General features: G+C 35.7%; 2 protein-coding genes across 2 annotated transcripts in view; one reads left to right on the forward strand and one right to left on the reverse strand.

Annotated features, from left to right (window-relative positions):
• Window positions 1-1,504: 1,504 nt before the first annotated feature.
• On the forward strand, window positions 1,505-15,656 carry LOC134533901 (ATP-binding cassette sub-family G member 5). Its single transcript, XM_063371688.1, has 12 exons — window positions 1,505-1,741; window positions 2,625-2,742; window positions 3,284-3,489; window positions 4,729-4,873; window positions 5,747-6,019; window positions 6,515-6,646; window positions 8,586-8,703; window positions 10,086-10,203; window positions 11,280-11,373; window positions 12,018-12,156; window positions 14,297-14,479; window positions 15,027-15,656. The coding sequence occupies exons 1-12, from the start codon at window positions 1,676-1,678 to the stop codon at window positions 15,412-15,414; spliced, it is 1,980 nt and encodes a 659-aa protein (XP_063227758.1). The 5' UTR covers window positions 1,505-1,675; the 3' UTR covers window positions 15,415-15,656.
• LOC134533902 (succinyl-CoA:3-ketoacid coenzyme A transferase 1, mitochondrial) overlaps window positions 14,515-19,810 on the reverse strand; it is a 39,852-nt gene continuing 34,556 nt past the window's right edge. Inside the window, exon 11 of the mRNA XM_063371689.1 lies at window positions 14,515-16,177. The gene's annotated coding sequence lies outside the window, so the exon portion shown is untranslated. The remainder of the gene's footprint in view (window positions 16,178-19,810) is intronic.

Consider the following 19,810-nt stretch of genomic DNA (forward strand, 5'->3'; position numbering starts at 1 on the left):
AACCACTGATTCACGTTTTTTCCGTATGAACTCTGCCGTTGGAATGATGTCAGTGCTACCAACGCCAACATCTTGAAAAGAACTAAAGCTTCAACGCAGTACGTGGCTGAGCGAGGCAAGAAACATAACCCTGGGTTCCCCAGGCGTTCGGTTAGCACTTTCATCCATCGAAGTAAAAACAATTAATTTTCGTAAACTATGTAAACAAAACCAAACTTAGGCTGGTTTGGCAATACGAAATAGAAAATAGATGTGTTAACGTCCGTAAAAGTGAAATTCTGATTTAAACTAGATTAAGAATAAGTGCACCATTTAATTTATTTATATGGTAGTTGCAGCATACTTTGTCCCAAGACTCTCAGAAGTATGTCTATCACGGACCGAAGATACCTCTGCACTAGAAATTAAAACCAAAATCTTATTTATTTATTGGCAATATCATTGTAAGAACTAATCGAGTTCAATAAACTGCACTTTGGAAATCTAAATTTAGTCAAATTGGTATACGACGAGGTATTGTAGGTAGTTATTAACAAACCTGAATTGTATTTAATTAACTTGGCTGAAAATAATATTACATTTGAATATTTTAAAGACAACTAACTACGCACGTAGTTGTCATGTCAATATACTTTTATGTAGTTCCAAAATTTAGTAACTTTTACACTTAGTTGGCTATCTTACCCCGACAGGTACCTAAAGAACATGGGAGAACGTGAAATCTCGTACGCCAATCAGAGTGCTTCGGAAGTTACACCAAAGAGAATAAGGAGAAATATACCTGCTATGCACTTCTTTTCAAAAATATACTTTTTTTACTTAGTATTTATTTACGGTTTACTTGAGGTAGTTTATTAAGTAGGTAACATATTGTATGTCTAATTTACGATACATGCTTGTGAAAATCTACATTGTGTGTATTACACACTTGCATTATAAAATATTCTCATGAAATGTTTTATTTAAATAGAGATGGTAAATTGTACGATTTAGTTTTAAATGTATAAAATGTTTTTTTGTTTAACGCAGGTACGGAGTACTACATTATTTTTCTACTTGATACTGGCAAAAAATTAATTTTGCTGTTGAAAATTAGGTTTCTTGTCTATAAATTATATAAAGTATTTAAAATAAATAAAAATTTTAATCTTTTAGTTCCACATACAATGAGAAGTAAAACACCAACTCACAACCGAAGCTGTAGAAACGAAAGTAGATTATTTACATAAGAGTTTATATAAAGTTAATTTGATCTTAGTTTGGCATGATTTTTAAACGCCTGCTCAATATAATGCCTTTGGGTTGAGACTTGTCCGACGCAGGTGGTCAAGCACTGCTCAGCTCTTGTAAACAATTTGATTAATAAAGAAAAAGCACCCTTGTATTGTTAAAGTTACATTTTTCTATTGCGTAAATATGAACGTGAAGATTCGAAGGATGAGACGGCGACAGTTCGGAGTGTGCTATCTGAACGTTAATATTCTTTGACAACGTTACGCTCGATGTTTGTAACCCGCAGTGGGAAACGAAACGTCAGCCGATGACACTCGAACGTGCTTAGCGCTAGTGAATGTTTTTCAGTGCAGCATAGTTTTTTTTAGCGCAGAGTTCGGTACTCGTTTATGAATGCGTTTGTATTTTGGTATTTATGCCTAAATATATGTAAAAAATTTTTATGAAAATGATTGGTGGAAGTGGTGAACACTTCTTGGAGCTGTCCAACGTGTTTCACTCTGGGCAGGTGAGAAATGAAAATAAATCCCTCGACTTTTTTAAGAATCTCATTACAAATACGAACGTAGAAACGTTAATTCAGTAGGCCTAATTTCCGGTAATCTTGCACGATATTTAAATTGTAGGGTGTCCACTCTGAAAGTGTCTTGTGGATTTGTTATTTTCGGGCCTACTAGGCCTATTTCCTAGTTTAGCTTTAAAAAAACTTGAGTATCGTTTAGTTTCAAAGTATTTTAGTTAAATTATTTTAAAAATGCTTTCAATCGTCATTCAAGCAGTACCTACAACAAATGACATAGACTTCAATGCACGCATAACGAAGTAGCCACAACCCCCCCCCCCCCCCCCCCTCAATTTTATTTAACGTAAAACAAGGGTAATTAAATTAATGTTATTAAAAGCCTCCGTAGATGGTGTTGAAATTTAAACATTTCATATTTGTCGGGCCAATTTAACTGGAGTTATTTTATGAATATATCCTACCAAGGCGATTCTGGTTCGATTCCCGGTAGAGGGTCAACCCCATATTTTTCTCATGAAAGAAACAGGGCGAAAGTTGTCGTGGCCGCTCCATTAGCATATGATCACCTTTCATCGTCTCTAATGACCTCGATGTCGACTAGATGTTAAACTCAACTCAACCATTAATTTATGAGTAGGTACAAATGAAATTGGATGAATAAAAACAACAAAAAATAACTAATCAATTAGTAGGTTAGATATTACCATGGGCATTGCCAGAATTCGGGGTTAGGGGGGCATAAGGAAGCTAATACAATAAATATAAGCCTCTTTCTCTGTATGGTATTGCCTCCCCCCTCCCCATTAGTATAGAAATTATGATCTAATTTGTTGAATTTTTCTTATCTTTTTATGCTGTTTTTTTCTAGGTGGAGCCAGGATCATGCTTACAACGGTTAATGGGTACAGTAAAAACTGGAGTCATTGTGAAAGATGTTTCACTGGAAGTACATGGAGGGGAAGTACTTGCCATTCTCGGTTCAAAAGGTAACCCACATAAATGTAATACTCTTTCCCAAACCCAAAAATTAAATTGCAATAGAATATAAAAATTTTTTTTATACTTAAATTGAAGTATGTAATTTTATATGAATAAGGAACGTATACTGACAGCAAAATTATCATGAAAATGACTTCAGTGAACATGAATTAATACACAATACACTAATAAATATTGTTAGCAACTATAATTCAGATCCTTATATTTCCTACTCCCAAGTGATGTTTAATCCCATTTAAAATACATGGGTAGGCATATTTAAAGAAAATATGGACTTTACTTACAATCAATTTTTTTTAAATTATTGTTCAAGCAAAAAAAAAAAAAAAAACTATGGTTGTTCAATAGTGACTGCAAACTTTAACTAAAAATAAAAGTTTAATCAATGGTAGTCCATTTGATATGTGTCTGATAGGAAAGCTGCATTTAAATTGGTCTGCTGCACAGAAAATATGAAACTTAGTGATACAAAGAAAGAGACAGTTTACTGAAGTCACCACGTGTAGGCTAACACTCGAGTATTTGCAGGCAGCGGGAAACGAGCGCTGCTGGAAGTGATCTCCCGCCGGGCACAGGGCCCCACGAGGGGGCAGATTACGCTGAATGGGGTGCCCATGTCCCTGCGGCTGTTCCAGCAGAGCTGTGGCTACGTGACGCACAAGTGCGACCTGCTGCCGGGCCTCAGCGTGGAGCAGACCTTGTTCTTCGCGGCCAACCTCACCATAGGCTCTCAGGTTCGATGTTGCTTCATGTACCCACGCGCCTTGTAAATCGGGGTGAGGGGTCGGCCGAACTCTAACAGTGAATCATGATCGACTAGTCACATAGTAGCACTTGTGAGGTGAAGCACCAACTTATTTGTCCTGCTCAGGAGTTTCTTTGTGAGGATATGCAGCATTCAGTGTGAACAGCAAATTCTTAAAAATAATACAAAAAAACTTGGGTATTTTGAAATACAATGTTTACTCATGATAAATATAGTAGCTCAGACAGATGTTCATTCTCAAAGGTTTGTAATTCTTGTTTTATAAGTTCTGAAAGTTGAAAATTAATAAATTCATTCAGTGATGCACAAAATTATAGGCAGCAACTAAGAATTATTCAAAGGCAAACAAAATAAACAGGACCCTTCAAGAACCTACAGGTATATTAAAGAATCTTCGCAGATGCTAATTTTTTTTACATCTGAGAACAATTCATAATGCAAAATATCTAGCAAACAGGCAAAGAATTTCAGGAAGGGTCTGCCTCAGAAGTTAAAAGTAATTTATTTTGGGACACTGGAAAAAATTTCAGGTAAATTAAAATATTATCTTACCTATGTATATGACATGTTGTTTGCAGATTTGCTTGTGCACCTAAATACAGAGCTCACTGTTAAAAGGAACTACAAGTCCAATGGCCATGTTGCAGATATTGATTTTAAGTCATTTATATGCACAATTATGATATCCTAAAGTTTTTCACTATATGTATTTTGTCTTTTATTTGGCCAGTCCCATAGACAATGGGGTCAAAAACACAAATAGGGATATTAGAGGAACAAATTGACCATAGCTTAAATCATCTCAGCTATTATAGTGGCAGTCCTGCGGGAAGGGCAACAGGGGCATTCTTCCCCTCCTCCCCATAACACGAATAAAAATGACTTTTCAAGATGTCAGAAGTTTGTTAAAACATCCGAAGGTACTATTACTTAACCCATTTAACTGGAAGGTATACCATACCTAACACCCAAACCCCTCCAGTCATCTTTCCCAAATTGCCCCTCCCAAAATTTTAATTTTGTTCGAATTGATTTTGGAAAACAGAAATTATGATGACCAGACTCGTGATTTGAATCTGGGTTTTGTGCAATAATACTGTCCATAACACTTACATCGGAATACAATATTTGCAGGTCTCTCGGTACGTGAAGCGGTTTGTGCAATAATACTGTCCATAACACTTACATCGGAATACAATATTTGCAGGTCTCTCGGTACGTGAAGCGGTCTCGTGTGAAGCAGGTAATGGCGGACCTCGCATTGTCGCAGGTAGCAAACAGAAGCACGGATGATCTCACACAGAGCGAGTACAGGAGACTCATGATAGGAGTACAGCTGGTCAGGGATCCTGGTGAGTAAAAAATAACATAATAAATAATCATTCAGCCTGTAGTGATTAATTATCATGTAACTGCAAAGTATGAACTTTAAGATGTAATTATTAGATGGATTATTTATTTTTGTCATGTAGTGAATATTTACACTCTTCAAATATTTCCCTGAACTGGAACTGAAAAAGAAAATCGACGTATAGTTTCCCATCTGAGGCAGAGTCTACGTGGATGGAATTGGGCTGACACTCTTAGGATCTGGCTGCCCTAACCGAGGGACAGACCTATTGTTCTGGCCAGCCAAAGAATACACCACGAGGTGAGATGGGGTATGGAGTAGTGACGGAATGAATTGGTGGGGGAAACAGGCGTACCCCCGGGAAACCCACAGGCAACGTCCGCCATGTTTCCCATTTCCGAACCCACCTTGATGGGAGCAAAGTGTTCCAACCACTTGTCCACTGCACCTCTTCACTGGAACCAAATCCCCATATTTATTGTCAGAATTTTAAAATTGCTCTGTTGTATTTACAAATAAAACGGCATAGCTTATACAGTAGCCATATAAGCTGAATAAACATTTTAACCACTTTAAACTATATTTTATTTTTGACAGTAAACTTGTTTTGATCAAGGATTTTTACAATACTAACTCCCCCTCTCCAATACACACACACACACATATATATATGTCTTAATGTGTAAGTGTATGTATTACTATCAATATTTATGTATATGTATGTCATGTTATTGCAGTATGTATCTATGAATTGTGTCAGCCAATTAATTCCGCCCCTCCTCCTCTTCCTGACTATATGGAATTTAAAACCTCAAAACTTACTATGAATAAAATAAATAAGTGAAATAAAACACAGTTTTTTTATCTTCCGAAGTGGTGTTGCTCCTGGACGAGCCGACGTGGGACCTGGACCCCCTCAACACGTACCTGGTCATCTCGATCCTGTCGAACCATGCGCGCAAGTACGGCCGGGCGGTCGTGCTGACCATGGAGAAGCCTCGGTCGGACGTGTTTCCCTTCCTGGACCGCGTCACCTACCTCTGCCTGGGCGACGTGGTGTACACCGGCGCCACGCGCCTCATGCTGCACTACTTCCGCAACATCGGCTTCCCGTGCCCGGAGTTGGAGAACCCCCTCATGTATTACTGTACGCTCCACGTGGAAAACTTACTTGCTAATTCCTGCTGCATGTCATCAAGTCCAGGGGTGGTGAAACCTCTGGAACAGGGGGATCACATGACCCGCACCAAAGGTTTCATTCTCAGAAGGAACAAACTCAGTCCGCCTCAGTATTTCTAGACTTTATGTGATCCACATATTACATATTTTTAAAACTTAATAAGTTATCACACTAATATAAGATGTTTTGAGTAAGCCTTGATCCATACATGTTAATAAAACATATTTTTTGTGTTTTGAGATTTGCTAAGAGTAAGTTTTAATTAAAAATGCCTGTAAAGCAAGAAAAAAATTCTAATCATTACTATAATCATGACTAACATATTTTACCACCCCCGATAATGTCTAACTACTAAAACCAAAACAAACTTTTGCTAGAAGTACACTGGTCGTTCTGTGTTGATGTGAGAATAAGAAACTAGTTCTTATGAGTTAGTGTGTTGTGTTGTAAATTATGCTGCAGTATGCCTTTCAACGGTGGATCGAAGATCACGGGAACGTTTCATAGAGTCGAACCACCAGATAGCAGCACTTGTGGAAAAGTTCAAAATTGAAGGTGGTCCATTTAGAAAATCATCTGTTATGAACCATGAAGGTGAGATAATATGTTAACTTTACTTTATAGTTTTGTAGCCCAACCATCTGTAACTGAATTATATATAGCAACATGAATTTATTTAGGATGTTTGTGTCAAACTGTGTGTGGGTCTTGGGGAGGGAAGGAGAGAGGTCTTGATGGATATCATTTACCATGCTTACACATTTACATACGACATCAAGAAGACTAAATTTTACGAAACCTTTTGACCACACCCAGGACACTTCACTCTGATTGTGTAAGGTAGGGAGGTTATTTATGTAGCTAGTATACATTATGTATAGAACAAATTTTAGAGATGGTACATATTATGCACCAAACTCACTGGTAATTTAAGCTTTTATTTGGGGATGATAGACAATGATGTCACACAGCCACAGAATTTTAGCTAGATCAACAGTAAGAATGGTATGTTTTCAAACATAACTTTTAAGGACAAATATTGTTTCTTGCCAAGAACCACCTTAAATTAACATATAGCTACATATGTAACAATACATATTATGTAACTTTGAATTCCTCCCAAGACTAAAAATGGATAGGAGTAAAATAAATTAAAAAAATATTGTAATAATTAATTGTAATATGAAAGCAACACATTTTATGTTATGTTTTATCACAGCATCTTTTTCTACTCAAGCAGTGTTTTCACTAACATGACATCTCCATTTATTTCTGTTTAGCCACTATGTATTCTCTTTTATTTTATTCCATTATGAACCCTCTTCTTCGAATGCTGTTTTATAGCATTTGATTACTCCACTTTCTTCTTGGGCTCCCTCACCTATATCTTTGTGAGTTATGTCTCTAGGGACAGTCTTGGCTCTCACATCCTTAATATTCATGGATGCAGCCAGGATTTGTGAAGAAGGGGTGGTGGGGGGTGAAGGAATCTAGAAGAATAAATATTTGATAGGCCTGTTTCTGGGGGCAGGGAGTGGTATGGAATACTATCCCAGACGAGAGAAAAGTCCCTCCCTCCTCTGGAAATTTTTCAAAATATAATACTTTAAAACACCATTTTGGGCTATTTGAGGACCCAGAAGAGTTATTTCAAAAACCTGGAATTTTAATTAGAAATCTTCATTTATGAAAGGTAGGTGATTTCTTACACTGCTTATGATTAAAGAGAAGGCTGCTCTCTTATTTTACATAATTAGTGGCCCTAAATTGAGCACTCAAGCCATTTTAAGCTGGTTAATGAGATGCTTTAAAAAGGGGGGGGGGGGGGGGGGGGCTCCCTGACTGTCTCCTTGGTCATCAGCCAGTTCATTCTCGCAATGACTACACTGCAATCTCACAATGTCTATCTGCTGCCTTCTGTGGCTAGATGGGTGGCTGGCAGGGAGATGGTATGCCAGTCATCATTGCCTGCTCTACTCTTTCATTACCCAGCTTCTTTGGTTCAGTCTTTGCCCGAGCTGACAGTGAACCACTCACAGAGGGAGGGGCGTGTTGGCCCTGTCTGTCGCAGGCAGAAGGTTACCATCATCCAAGAACTGATGGGATTTCGTGTTCAAGCTTTGAATGTGAAAAAAATTATTACACCTTTATAAGCTTTCAAGACTAGTAAGTTATGTTCCGTTAAGCGATCCTGAAAAACTTTGTTTTACCATTTTCCAAGTTTTAATCTTCTGAATTCTAATTCTTTATTTCTTTTCTTCCTGTGGCGATTTCGTGCTAAATGAAATTTACTGACATGCTATTCAAGAATGGGGCAGTAAAATTAACATTGCGCTAAATCATTTCGTGAAATTTGAAAACGTGCTACGTGAGGTGATTGGTGTTCTCATATTACAGATAAAAATCATCCTCAAAGTGTTAAGGTGTAGTTTAAAACTTAAAATAATGGCAGCCATGGCTTTCACAACTGCCACAACAACAGCCCTCAAAAGCTTGGGTTCATCTTCAACTTCAATAATGTGTCTGCTTCCAGGAATGATGCTGGAAACACCTGATGGGCTTCACGTCGGTGGTGTACTGTCTGCCAGTAAAGTTCCACTGTCAGCTTTTGGTCGCCCAGGTGTGTTTCAAACTGCCTTCACACTGTACGTGTAAGTATCTGTAGCTGTAGGAACCTTTTATTCAAGGTGTCTGGTAGTATTACAACTCCATACAAATCCTACAACTATATTTATTGCAATAAACAAATATATTTTAGTATCAGATAAGGAAACCCCTGGAACCCTTTTTTGGTATTTTAAATTTGTGATAATGATTGTGATAGTTTTAATGGTAAATAATTAATTTCATATGTGTTATGGCTGTTACCTCATTCACAGCCTTAGTTGAAAATTGTGCATTGGAGAATGAATGCCCCATTTAACAGATTAATAAATGCACAGATGAGTGAATGAGAGAATGAGTGACTTTCCTGTACATTATTGACTAAAGAGTGCTTATCTCGTATTTCCTGCTGACACAGACTACTTTATTTATGGTAGAAGAAATTGTACTGGAGCATTGGTACAGAGAGTTAAGACTCTATTTATCATAAATTTTTAGTATTATAAATTATTTTAATTGGTAATATTTGGTTTTTTTAACATTACTAAATCACTGAAATATTGTGTGTTTTGTTTTGAAGGTGGAATTGTGTATGTTTAAACTATTCACAGTATATTTTCGTATTACCTATTTCATGAAAAATTATCCTTGCATTGCATCTTGAGTTGGTTTGACATTATTTGGCCGCTACCTCTGTGGCGTTAAGTTTAAAAAGTTTAATTTATGGCCATCTTTTGCTGGTAGTCAGATTTTTTGTTGTAAAAGTTTTTTTTTTGCTCAATGCATGTAACTGACAGTGTTCTGTGATATTTAAACATCCTGAAACTATCTGTGTTACACATATTTAACCTATGAACATAAAAAAAAAACCAGCAGTTTAGTCTACCGGCGAAATGTCATTTTTCCTGTTGGATGTCATATATGCAGAGTCTGTTGATGATTTTAAGTTTTAGAATATTATTTTTACCATTAGAAGATAACAAACTGTAAGTACAGATGTTAAACATAATTTTGTGTAACTCTGTTTTCTGGTGTGAATTGAAATGTGATACTAGATTAACAATGGAAGCACAACCATTAAAAAAATGACTAACCCACAGGGAGTTCTTCAGCTAAGCTAGCATGATATACAGTTAAGTCTCTCTCAGCTCATTATTCTGTATATCAATGTGAACCGCAGGCATTTTTCTTGGTAAAACATTTACACAAAATCATAATTTTCAGGTTTATAAATGGTGTTTAAAAAATCATATATATTTTTTTGGATGTTTCACATAGAAAATTAAATAGGCTGTTGTTGGTTAGGATAATGTGAAAATTCTGTAATATCAAATCATTAGTGTGGTTAAAAATCAGGGTTACCAGTTTGTAGTTCTTATAGTAACAGGAAAGTAATTTGTACCCTAATAGCAACTCATTCCATTCCTAGGAGGTTCCTGTCATCCACATTCAACCTACGACAAGTGGGTGTTTCCCAGGTGGCTCTTCGTCTTCTTACTTTGCCAACTTTCTACTTTCTCGTGTGGATCTTCTACACAGGAATGCAGGTACGTGTAACTTCAAACATTACAAGTTTAACTTATGACTGCAAATTACCACTTCTATTGATAGCAGGACTATTTTCGGCTTGTTTGTATTATTTTTAGGAATTAGTATATTTTGTCTATCAATAAATTTTGGTCAGATGCGACTGGAAGTTGAGTTTTGCTTGTGCTGGCTTCTTGCATGCAGTTTGCATCACACAGGCTCTGAAGCTAGGTTACTGCTACGTGTAAAGGAATTCTTCACTGCGCTGACATTTTCTGGGACTCAAGGCATGATCGAGTTGCAGCATGGCTGGTTGATAACAGTTGCGCCTCGTTTTACGGACAGCTGAGGCTAGCCTCTGTGTGCCTGTGGGCTCTGGCTCTGCAGGGAGTTGTTGCAATCTAGAAGCAGAATGCACCATTAGGAGCCCATACTGGGAATGGGGAGGCGTATGACTTAATCAATGTGTTATTGTTTTTGAGTTGTTTCTCGGGTGAAGATGTTTTATGGAATTTTGATATTAAATTTCCAGCCCTGGGGCAACTTCCAGAACTCAGAAGGCTTTTTGTTTTCTGATATTTAGTTAGTGGTTGTGAACAATGTCAGGTGAAACTGTCGACTAATGAAGTTGAAATTGAAATGGTGTCATTTGTATAGCAGTTCACCTTGAAGGGCGTGTGCAAAGGGTGTCTGTCCTTTTTCCCCATATGTGCACAGAAAATTTTGTTTTAAAAAAACTATATTCGTATGTTTAAATAATGGTGTTAAATGTTGCTATATGTGGGTCATTTTCTTTTAAAATATGATTATTTCCACTTTGCTTATATTGCAGTTTTCTTTTGAAAACCCTTAGCAGGTAATGGCATAACTGGGAGTTTTTGCTGTCGTTAATTTAAAAAAAAATTCTTAACTTCAGTGCGAGATTTTAATGGTTGTTAAGTTTACACAGAGAGAAAATTTTATGTTGATTAAGTTTATCAGCAGCACTATTTTACACACAGACATGTTATTAACTACCATTATTATAGCAAACTAAACACTACATTAAGTAAACAACCATAAGGGGAAAATTGCTTAGTGCATGGTTTTGCTACAGGATTTCCAGAGAACTTACATCACCAGAAATGGACTTATATTCAATTGTCTGGCTGGAGCATACTTCACAGGCATCATCACAACTACATGTGCATGTGGGTACAGTTTGATATCACTTATTTTTCATACAAAATATTCATAACAGTTAAGCAACTAAAAAAGTAATAAATTTGATCAGAAAGGCAATTCTTTTTGCAGCTTTGGTTACCTTAAAAAAATTTTTAGAGATAAAAATTAGTCTATTTTTGGTTAAGTAAAATTTAAGGTGTCTCAACTTACATTACTATATTTGTGATACATTATCTGTAAAATATTAACCTATTATTTTTCTCAAAATTTTCTTAGATATTTACAAAATACATATATTGGTGTTTAATGGTAAACATGTTATTTGATTTAAAATATTTTTGTGGATTTATGCCACTGTGTGGACACATAAAAATCAGTCACTGTGCATTTTGTATTCATCTTTCTTGTCCATTCTTGTGGTTTCTTTATGACATATAATGTATAATACATCTATACCTATAATGATGTATATGCATAAAAATGTTTTAAATCACTCTTCTCCATTGCAAAAATCATTCAAAGAATGAATTCAGTTATTTTTTATTTACAGTACCTACAAAGTATGTAGTATTATTATGTATTAGGCAGTATATTATGCTAAATGAACTTATCAAGAACCTGTGTTTGTTAACCCGAGTCTGTGAAAAGCACTTGGTCTAAATGTTCACAGACCCGGCTCACAGGACACGTTACTATCAAGAAGCCCAAGAAGGGCTCTACAGCGGACCAATGTTCCTTTTTGTCTATTATTTATTCTCACTACCGTTCTCCATGGTGTCTGTGGCTGCGGCATCTTGGATCACTTTTGAGTAAGCCAAGAGTTACTTCGGCACTTCTTGTAATAAATGTTGTTTTTTGTTAATTTTACTTGATGGTGAATGTAGTGCTTAAGGGGACCACCTAACTTGGATACACTAGCTCTAAGCGTGGGGACACTAAGGGTGACACAGGCTCACGCATCATACACCTTACAGCATCTACAGGCCAGGCACCGAACTGGTGTGCAGTCTTCTGGTGTACCTATGGGACTTTCGGCAGTGGCCCTATATTTTTATACTGGAATATTAAATATAGAGGGTCCTTGCACTTCTCTTTACCACTTACATTACCTACTAGGTTTAGATTTTGGTACCTCAACGGTCAGTGAAAACACCAGTTTAAGCATTTTTTTTTTCACTCTTCAAAAAAAAAACATAAAACATGAAACTTGTACAGACAAGTTGGCTCTTAAATGCTGTGAATATCTGTTGAAAATATTTGTGCTAGAATAACAAATGCAAGTGAGGTTTGAAGATAAATATTGGAAAAAGACTTGCATTAAGGTTCACATTTTGTTTGTTCAAATTGTAACAGTCCAGTTTACTGCCCTTCTCACTTGTTAAATGGTCTATTAACAATTTACATTATTATGTTGTCTTATATTCAGTAATACGGTTAGATTTTCTGATATCATTTAAATGACATTTGTTTATTTCTTGTAAGAAGTATTCCTATGTTTGCTGAACATTTTATGATCATACTTTACGTAATTTCATTCTTCCAAAGTGATTCTGATGATTTGCTTACTTTATAGTGAATAAGTCCATAGGCTCTATTTTTACCCGTTTGTTTTGCTTGGTTCCAAAATGAGTTGTGTTCACGTAATTCTCCTTTCTTGCCTTGATTCTTTGTTTAACCAAACTAATGCAAAGGTTTGCCTGTTGCGTAAGAATGCGAGAGAGAGAGATAGATAGAGAGAAAGACGGAGTTTGGTAACCGTTAGAAAGGACTCAGGAGTGCTGTTGCCATGTGCCAGGATTGGCTGGTATTTTTTTTCCAGGTATTTTTATTGAAAGGTTGAAAAACAATGTCACCAGTTTTCATGATTTTTTCTTGGTGTAATCTCTGTCGAAAAACCTCGGTGCGAGGGCAGGAAATTTTGCATGCTGCTGTGGTTTTGCTAGGGCTGTGCTGTGATTGGTTGGAGAGGTCATGCACCTGCCACTTCTTTCGGGCAGAGGCGGCTGCGTAGTGTCATTTGTCAGTCTGCGTCTGAACGGTCGTGTGTCAGGTGATAGCTCGAAAAATGATATTATGTAGTTGAAGGGAGAAATTCGCAGATGTAGTCCGGGCACTACTGCATGTAATCTGTTTAATAGTTTTGAACTTTCAACTACAATTTTCTGACCAAGTCATCAGTAATAGCAGCCCACAACAAGGGTTAAGTGAACTTCTCCTTATCTCCGAAGGACCGAGTTCTTGGGCCTGTACCGCGAGTTCCTGTGCAACCGTGGGACTTAATTGCAAACTATATTTTAACATTCATCCTTCGGTGCCTGTGAACAGTCAACTTGTTTTTGTTTTGAAATCAATGGATAGGTTATGTCCTTCTTGTAAATTCTACATTTACTTGTTCTCGTGGTTGGAAAATTGCAGTCATGTAGACTGGGAACTTTTATTGAGTATAAATAAAATTACTATAATATCAGTTTGTGTCTGAGAGACATTATGTTAGCAACCAATCATGTACAGTAACAGTTATTTTGGAACTATTATAACTATTTTTATCGTACAAGTCAGTTCTGCAAGTGTTCATGAAACATGTAGTATGTCCACTCCATGGCCAATCCATTTGCTAGCCGGGTGGTCTAAGGTGAGATAAAATGTTTTTCTATAATTATTCCTTTTAGGTACGTAAAATTCCATAGGAATCAGGGAAAAAAATCTCCAAATTTTTTTCTTTCTTAGAGTCTTGTTTGAGAATATTGGTATCTAATATCAGTTCAGGGATGCTGCACTACTGAATGTAAAATAAAAAAAACTTTGCAGATATCATCCTGATAATATTTTCATATTGGTTGGCACCTCCGAATCAAAATTCTTGACTACGCTACTGCTTTGATGCTATCTGTACTAGCTGTATTGGAATAATAAATACAATACATTACAGTTTAATTTACGTTGTTCTAGGCTGACAGGTTTAGCATCTGTGATGGAGTGGCTTCTATTTGCGAGTGTGCTGTGGTCCTGCCATCTGTTGGCCGAACAACAAACTATTGCATTATTGATGGTGATCAAGAGTGCTTTCACAGCTGCTGTCACAAGCATATACTGCACAACTTTATACTTGATACTTGGCAGCGGTGCTCTGAGGTATGTTGCATAAAAAATGTGTACGTACACACGTGGCATGTGCTTAGTTTTATGTAAGAAGCTCTAGTACTAAAACAGAAAATAATACATTTTCAATTGTACAGTTTTTCATTTTAAATTATGGTTAAATAATGCAATAGAGTCCCGCTGATCCGAACTAGATGGAACCAGGCCGTCTGGATCACATAAAAGTCCAGATCAAACAGAATTTGCCTTAAAATGTACATAATAAAAGTTTCAAATGGGTAAAACTATAAAATTCAACGTTTTTTTCTTCATAAATATAATGTTACCTAAAGCTCAATTTTAGTTTTAATACTACCATATAAGTAGACCAAAGTTTTTAACCAATGAACTAATGTATGGTTAACACAACAAAACATCTTTGTGATTAAGTTTCAAAAGTTATTGATTGTATAGTACAAAAAAAAAAACACAGTACATTTTAAATTCCATCAGGATTAATCAGAGTCCGGACAAGCAGAATCTGGTTTAATGGGACCCTACTGTAGTGTTTGTAGAGCTGTTTGAAAATTTTTCTGTGTAGATCCTTCCATGGGTTGTCAGAATGGCTCTTCTACTTGACGTACGCCACACAAACTCGCTACGCCAGCGCGTTCCTCAACCAGCAGATGTTTGGGAACGGCCGGCTCAGCGGACTACCGTACAGTGCCACCCACAACTGCTCCTCCGTGATCCTGGTGCAGGAGTCTCTGCTGACAGCTTCGTCAACGTTCACTTGTCGCTACGCAGACGGGTCGGCGTACCTGTCCGAGAGGTACAGCCGGAGCGGCAACGACGCACTCGCGGAAGTGCTCGACTCTGACCTCAACTTCGGAGTCACTTTCGCTTACTCCCTCAGTTTCCTGATCATAAACTGTTTGCTGTACCTGGTGCCACTGCCGGCTTTTGTGAAGGCAAAGTTTCGTGAATAACAGTTTTATTGAAAAAATTATAAGTAACATGTATAAAACACATTCATGTATAACAATATTTTACAACATTGCTACATAAGTCATATGTATACAGATACATTAAATATTTTATATTACTGGTATTGAAAAATAGCAATTGTTATAAAAACAAAATAAACTTTATCTGTACATAAACACAAATCTATTCTAAAAGATAAACATGTAAAAGTTTTCTTCAACTGATAAACCCAATATACCATGAACTTGGCTTTGTCAATTCCCTAAAGTTTTTCATTACATTAAATTATAACTAAAGAACAGCTAAGTTTTTGTAAAAAATTTGTACTACTTTAATTAATAACTAACGCATAATTTATGCAAATAGTTATGTAAAAGAAATAAATCACAATATTTCATGATAGCAGCTTATTAAATATAACTCTCTCTAAAACTGGCAATCAAATTGCACCAAATGGTTAAGTCTTATTGAGAAATATACACCACCTTATTGACAGATCTGTTTTAACTTAGTAAAAAAACAGCAGTAGCCAATAATATGTACAATATTAGCATATGTATTAATGTCACAAGAAATAATAAGAAAAAGTCATTTATGCATTATGTTCTGCGTATCTTCATGCATAGCAAGGCAAAAAGAATGACCCAATTTTAACACTTGAATTGTTTGAAAATGTTTTCCCCCAACCATTGCTTTCAAAAAGTTCAATTCGATCGAAGCTTCACACTTTGTAACAAGTTCTTCGAGTATTCTGCTTCTGTCAGTCTGAAATGCATTCGGAACAATAAGTAAGTATTCACAGAATGTTTCTAGCTACAATATGTAAGTTAAGCTCTGAAAAAAAAATATTTTGGCATAGACTAAGAAGAAAAAACACACAGTGCTTTTAATTTGCTGCTCCTTTTGTAAATTTTTAAGGCAATAAACACAATATAAAAATATACAAACACACAACATATCTCTCTATTTCAGATTTTTACTTATATATTTTTTTCAGATAATTTTTCCAGTTAGGTTTTTAAAGACTGGTAGCATTATAAAACAGTATCGCAACTGTTCTTTAAAAATATTTCTGCATCATATTTAACTACAGTTTATTTTGTCATTTTAAGAACCTTAGTAAAAAAAAAATTTCCTATTCATATCTAATATGAGAAAAACTGAATGTTTCTCAATGTAAACTGATAACAAAAAATATGTTAAGGAATTCTGTATGCCATGATTACCTTTAATTTTAAATATATTACAAACCATTAAAAAAAGAATACAAACATTTTGAAGATCAATTTGATCTTATCACTTTATTGGACATGGTTTCCAAGACAAAGGCATATTATCCACAAAATGACCAGCATGGTAGGACACTGGTGCAATCTCACACAAATTCGTAAGCAATAGTACCCCACCAATCTCAATACTTGCTTCAAATGTCTCCCACTATTTTGGTCCTCACAAGTTAGACTTTGCCAGTACAGTACGGCAATTTTAATCACTATTTTAGTATAAGCAGCATGGAAAAGAACAACACATTTCTACGTATTTAATTAATTCTTACTTCCAAAAAATTTTACTGTTGCCATTGAATTTTTTTTTTAAATTATTGTTATATTGTGCACACTGCAAAGATGAGCTACAAGGTACAGAGGAATAATTAACCATTATTTTGTACGGATGTGCGAAAGTGACTTCATCTACACGAAATGAAAGTGAAAGAAAATGTATCAAGTTTCGCGAAAGTGAAACGAAAATGAATTTTTCTACGAGATAAATATATTCTTAACGAAAGTTAAGCAAAATTTTTTAATTAACAAAGAAATAAAGTGCCCCAAAATTTCTCTTCAGTAATAAATTATATTACATTAATCATTTTGGTGCCTTTTGATGTATATATAAATATTACTATTTAATATAATCAACATCCGCCCCAGACCACACAACACAGCCCCATGTTACTCGTAAATTTCAAGAAGCAATCCAGATCTTGCAGCGCACAGACTACCGGTATTTCCTTTACAGTCGTAATGTCGCAGTCTATGATAATATATTTATCACGTGCATGGTACTGATGAAAAAACACGTGACTACTGCGGAACAGCCACCATCTTGCACCACTGTCACACATGGCTAGCTCAAGAAGCTATAGACCTGGCAAGGGACATGGTCAAAACAAAACATAACAAATGTTTGCTGCCAAGTGGTCATTACATGCAGTGACTTGTTGACCTTTTTGTCTAATTGGCTGTATATTATGAGGATTTTATATGCCAGACAGAGTATGTAAAATTTAAATAAAGCCGACGACAATGTTCTTGTTTGGCCGTGCGCGAATAAAAGTAGGTACATTCTTTGTTTGTGTGTATACTATAAATACAGTTCTGGAATGTATGTTTTACGAATATTAGACACCTGCGAGTACTCGAAATTCGAGTTTCGAGTCGAGTTTTTTAGTAATACTCCAACTCGAACTCGTGGCTTTTCAACAACTCGAAATTCGAGCGAGCTTTTCTTGCACTGTACCTATAGAAAAAAAAAGACTCTCATTATATCGGAATTAAAGTCTTACACCACTATTATCCTTTACTTTATAATGTAACATGATCGACCGTATACATGAACACATCATTTTTACGTACCCGGGATATACGAATTTCCGTGATTAATTTTTTTTACTTCTATAATTTTCCGCATAGCATTAATGTATCACTTTCCTGCTTTATGCGTAAGTATTTCCCGCTTTATGCGGAAACATTTCCCGCATTTTACTGTAAAAAGCGTTTAAATGGTCCGGGGTCTCATCATTTACGCCATTAAATGTGTGATCAGGGGGGTGACAGTAGATAGGAAAAACTGAATCCTTAAAAATTAGATCATACCATGTTTCACCAACATCGGAAAAAAAAAAAATTACAAATTTTGATCTCTTTAGTTTATTACATATCCAGTTATTATAATTACATACGGCCATCTTTGTATTGTCTCGTGGTAATAATGGGATTTGAAAGTGAAAGATTATATTTTTTAAATTGCTGCGTGGCATATTGCCGAAAACGAAAATTAGAGGACGTTGGCCTGTCGTTCTCCATTTTACCTGCTAGCTACTTCTGTAGTTTTTGAATTTGAAAATTAAAAAAATATATAATAGTGGAAAATAAATATAATAAACAGAATTAAAATTCATTACTAAACGATCATCAGTTTCAATCTAATTATATAATTTGGACTTTACTAGTGCAGAAAAATAATTTATAAGTACACACACTTGTAACCAAATCTTTAAAATGATATGGTGGTCGTGCGGTTAAAGGCGTAACGAATCGAGTATTCTCAGGCCTGGTGTTCGCGGGTTCAAATCCACCTTGAACCAAGGTATTTTTTTCTATTGCGGAAATTTTTTTCTTTTGCGGAAATAGTTTAACGTCCCATTATAAGGACTAACATAAAGAAATTTCACAATATCTGTATCCTTTATCGAAAAAATATAAAATATGGTGACTACAAAGGTGCCAACTATCACGCGCTAAACCTTTCTCAGGTTATATCTGGCTGTAATTTTTTCGTTGTCAAGTTGCAAAGAAATGGTATGATCGCAAGGGTTTTGTTTACAAATTTAAGCAAACGATCATTACTATGGGAGTGGCGCCTCTCCCTTTACTTACTCTATGTGTGTGATATAAAGTCCCGTTTAAAATTTTTATGAAAGTTCCTGCCAGTAATAGCGCACGTAAATATAAATATGAAGAAAAGACAAATGAACAACAACTTACGAAGAAATATGGATGATGTACCATAACTACAGTACAATTCCAATAGTTATCTTAAGATAATTACCATAAAAAGAACTAAATATTCTTTGTAGATACCATAACTACTGCAGGAGCATGATAGTTACCACATTTGCACTATAGTTGCCGTAATAACCGAGATGTGTATTTACCGTGATGGTAATGTATTTATTTAGGACATATTAAAATTAAAGAACATTATTGAAAAAAAAAGGATGTTAAACTTTGATATGTACGGTTGGCACATGTTGCTAAGAAATAATGTGATCTGAAAGAATGCAGTACTACTACGAAAAGTGAAAAGGGTACTCGTGGATTTTTAGGTTATGGCAGTCTCTTTCGTTTTTCAGTAATATCGGCCGAAAATTAACAAGAGTGTTGGAAGTTGGCAGAAATGCCGATTCAACTAAATATTGGCAAAATCGGCTTCTTCAGTACAGCTCTACATTTGATGACATGAGTAAACATATTTCAGACTACAGGACATTGAAAAAGACTTTAATTTCCATGTAGGTTTATTGTGCGTAAGTTTTTTTTTTGCAAGTGTAAATAGAATTAAGTAAAATGCTTCTATTTTTATTACTTTAAATTGATTAAACTTAATGACAAGTTACAG

This window comes from Bacillus rossius, chromosome 7 (assembly GCF_032445375.1).
Source record: "Bacillus rossius redtenbacheri isolate Brsri chromosome 7, Brsri_v3, whole genome shotgun sequence".
NCBI lineage: Eukaryota > Metazoa > Arthropoda > Insecta > Phasmatodea > Bacillidae > Bacillus > Bacillus rossius.